The sequence below is a fragment of the Limulus polyphemus genome, unplaced genomic scaffold (genome assembly GCF_000517525.1).
Source record: "Limulus polyphemus unplaced genomic scaffold, Limulus_polyphemus-2.1.2 Scaffold3475, whole genome shotgun sequence".
Lineage (NCBI taxonomy): Eukaryota > Metazoa > Arthropoda > Merostomata > Xiphosura > Limulidae > Limulus > Limulus polyphemus.
Genome location: NW_013669085.1, coordinates 12,075 through 14,503, shown reverse-complemented (window position 1 = coordinate 14,503; position 2,429 = coordinate 12,075). Strand labels below are relative to the sequence as shown.

General features: G+C 27.5%; 1 protein-coding gene across 1 annotated transcript in view; it reads left to right on the top strand.

Moving 5' to 3' along the window:
* Positions 1 to 2,429, top strand: part of LOC106469418 (transmembrane channel-like protein 3) — a 60,752-nt gene that overhangs the window by 55,355 nt on the left and 2,968 nt on the right. The window contains exon 17 of the mRNA XM_022397936.1: positions 822 to 864. Within this exon, the coding sequence (XP_022253644.1) occupies positions 822 to 864 (43 nt within the window). The remainder of the gene's footprint in view (positions 1 to 821; positions 865 to 2,429) is intronic.

Here is a 2,429-nt window from a genome sequence, read left to right as displayed (position 1 = left end):
TAAGGAAGGACCAGCAAGTCAATATGTTGATATATGGCGAGATATATTATACTAATTATTAAAAAAAATGAAAAAATAAAAAAGGTAGACCAAAGAAATGTGTAAATAATGAGAAGCAATGCGAAAAGGGGTAAAAGTATAAAGCATGACTTGTAAGTAACTCCTGAAGATGACGTAGATCACGTCGAAACTAGTACTTGTGGAGTGTTGTTTTAAAGTGGAAGCAGTACGACTTTAATAAAGTTTTAATTGTGTAAATAGTAAACGTTGTTTTTAATTATTTATTATAATTCTAGTGTTTCATATAGTGGTTATAAATTTTGTAGTCAATAACATTACAAATTTGAATAAATATGGACTTTAGGGTTAAAATGTTTATAAAAGTATCAACCGTTTCTGAATTTTCATTTAGGTATACACGAAAAAAAAAAATACATGTATGTTGTTTAGTAGTTTTGTTACGTGAAGTAATTAAATTATGTATATAATAATGTATATATATATATATATTAAAACCCTGAATCATGACGAAATTCTAAAGTAACACACACAAAAAATACACGCATGTTGTTTGTTAGTTTTGTTACGTGAATTAATTAAATTATGTATATAATAATGTATATATATATATATATATTAAATATATAATTATGTTAAATTACTAGCTGTAGAGAGTACATCAGGCGTAATTATTTTTACCAATATCGTTATCAGTTTTTAGTTTAGACATAATTATTCTAAGCACTTTAGTTTATCAAGTTTTGTTTGTTATTCACTAGTTTTCAGTTCAAAAGGCAATATAACTATCTGGTTCATTTCAGGAGAGAACAGAAGAGAAGAAAAAGGTTTACGCCATGGCTGACGGTACGGTTGTTTCCTTGCTCATGTTGAGAAAGGTTACTCTAGAATTAGAATGTTCAGTTGTTGTCAGTATCTGATGAACAGAGCATCTAAGTTAAATACGTGGTTTAGGTGTTACAATTTATCAAAGTCCTGTCCAAGTTGAAAGTCGATTTCACGACAAGTATGAGAGTAGGTTTTTAAGAGTAATTAATCAAATCCAGCCAATCACAGTAGAGACCTTAATTATTTCTACGGATCAAATCTATTAGTCTTGTTAATCTCTAATAATATTCATACAGTAGAGTGCAAGTTTATATCAAATATAATTTTATGGTAATTAATTAAATCTAGCCAATCACAGTAGAGTGCAAGTTTATATCAAATATAAGTTTAATGTAATTAATTAAATCTAGCCAATCACAGTATACTGCAAGTTTATATCAAATATAATTTTATGGTAATTAATTAAATCTAGCCAATCACAGTAGATTGCAAGTTTATATCAAATATAATTTTAATGTAATTAATTAAATCTAGCCAATCACAGTATACTGCAAGTTTATATCAAATATAAGTTTAATGTAATTAATTAAATCTAGCCAATCACAGTAGAGTGCAAGTTTATATCAAATATAATTTTAATGTAATTAATTAAATCTAGCCAATCACAGTAGACTGCAAGTTTATATCAAATCTAATTTTAGTGTAATTAATTAAATCTAGCCAATCACAGTAGATTGCAAGTTTATATCAAATATAATTTTAATGTAATTAATTAAATCTAGCCAATCACAGTAGAGTGCAAGTTTATATCAAATATAATTTTAATGTAATTAATTAAATCTAGCCAATCACAGTATACTGCAAGTTTATATCAAATATAATTTTAATGTAATTAATTAAATCTAGCCAATCACAGTATACTGCAAATTTGTTATCAAATCCTAAACAGTTTTGTTACTTTATGGTCTTTATACACAAAACAATCATTGATTTGCTATAGAAATTAACTTGTACTTGTTGCAAATTAATCTAAAAAAAACTAATACAAGATTACTACACAAATAATGTTTTTAATATTTTATATTTCTAATATTTATGGTTGTCCATCTTTGTGGCATTATGTCTGTATATTTCCTCAAAGCCTCTGCTGTAATTTGATTCAAGTTTTCTTGAAGATGCGTCCAGAGGCTTTCTATAGTACAGTTAGTACTTTTGTCGAGCGTGGATCCATCAATCCCAGATTTATTCTACAGAGTTAAGACCTAGAATTTGTGGATGACATTCCATTAATTGGAAATCTTCCGTACTTTGTTTCTTTGCCAAAAAAAGCTTGTTATTTCTTGGAAGTTTATTTGGGATAATCTTCTTGAAATACGATTTACCGAGTCAGCTTCTTTTCAGATTAAATTATAATGGACTAATGATTTACGCTGATCCATGATTCCAATTTAAAAGCAATCATATGGGACAATTTGTATTGAGATTAGCCATCTTGAACAGTTTTTATATAGATTCGATGACGAGGAACCCACTTTGAGACTAATAATGGCTGGAGATGGCTTAAATGGGTAATGAAGAAAAAC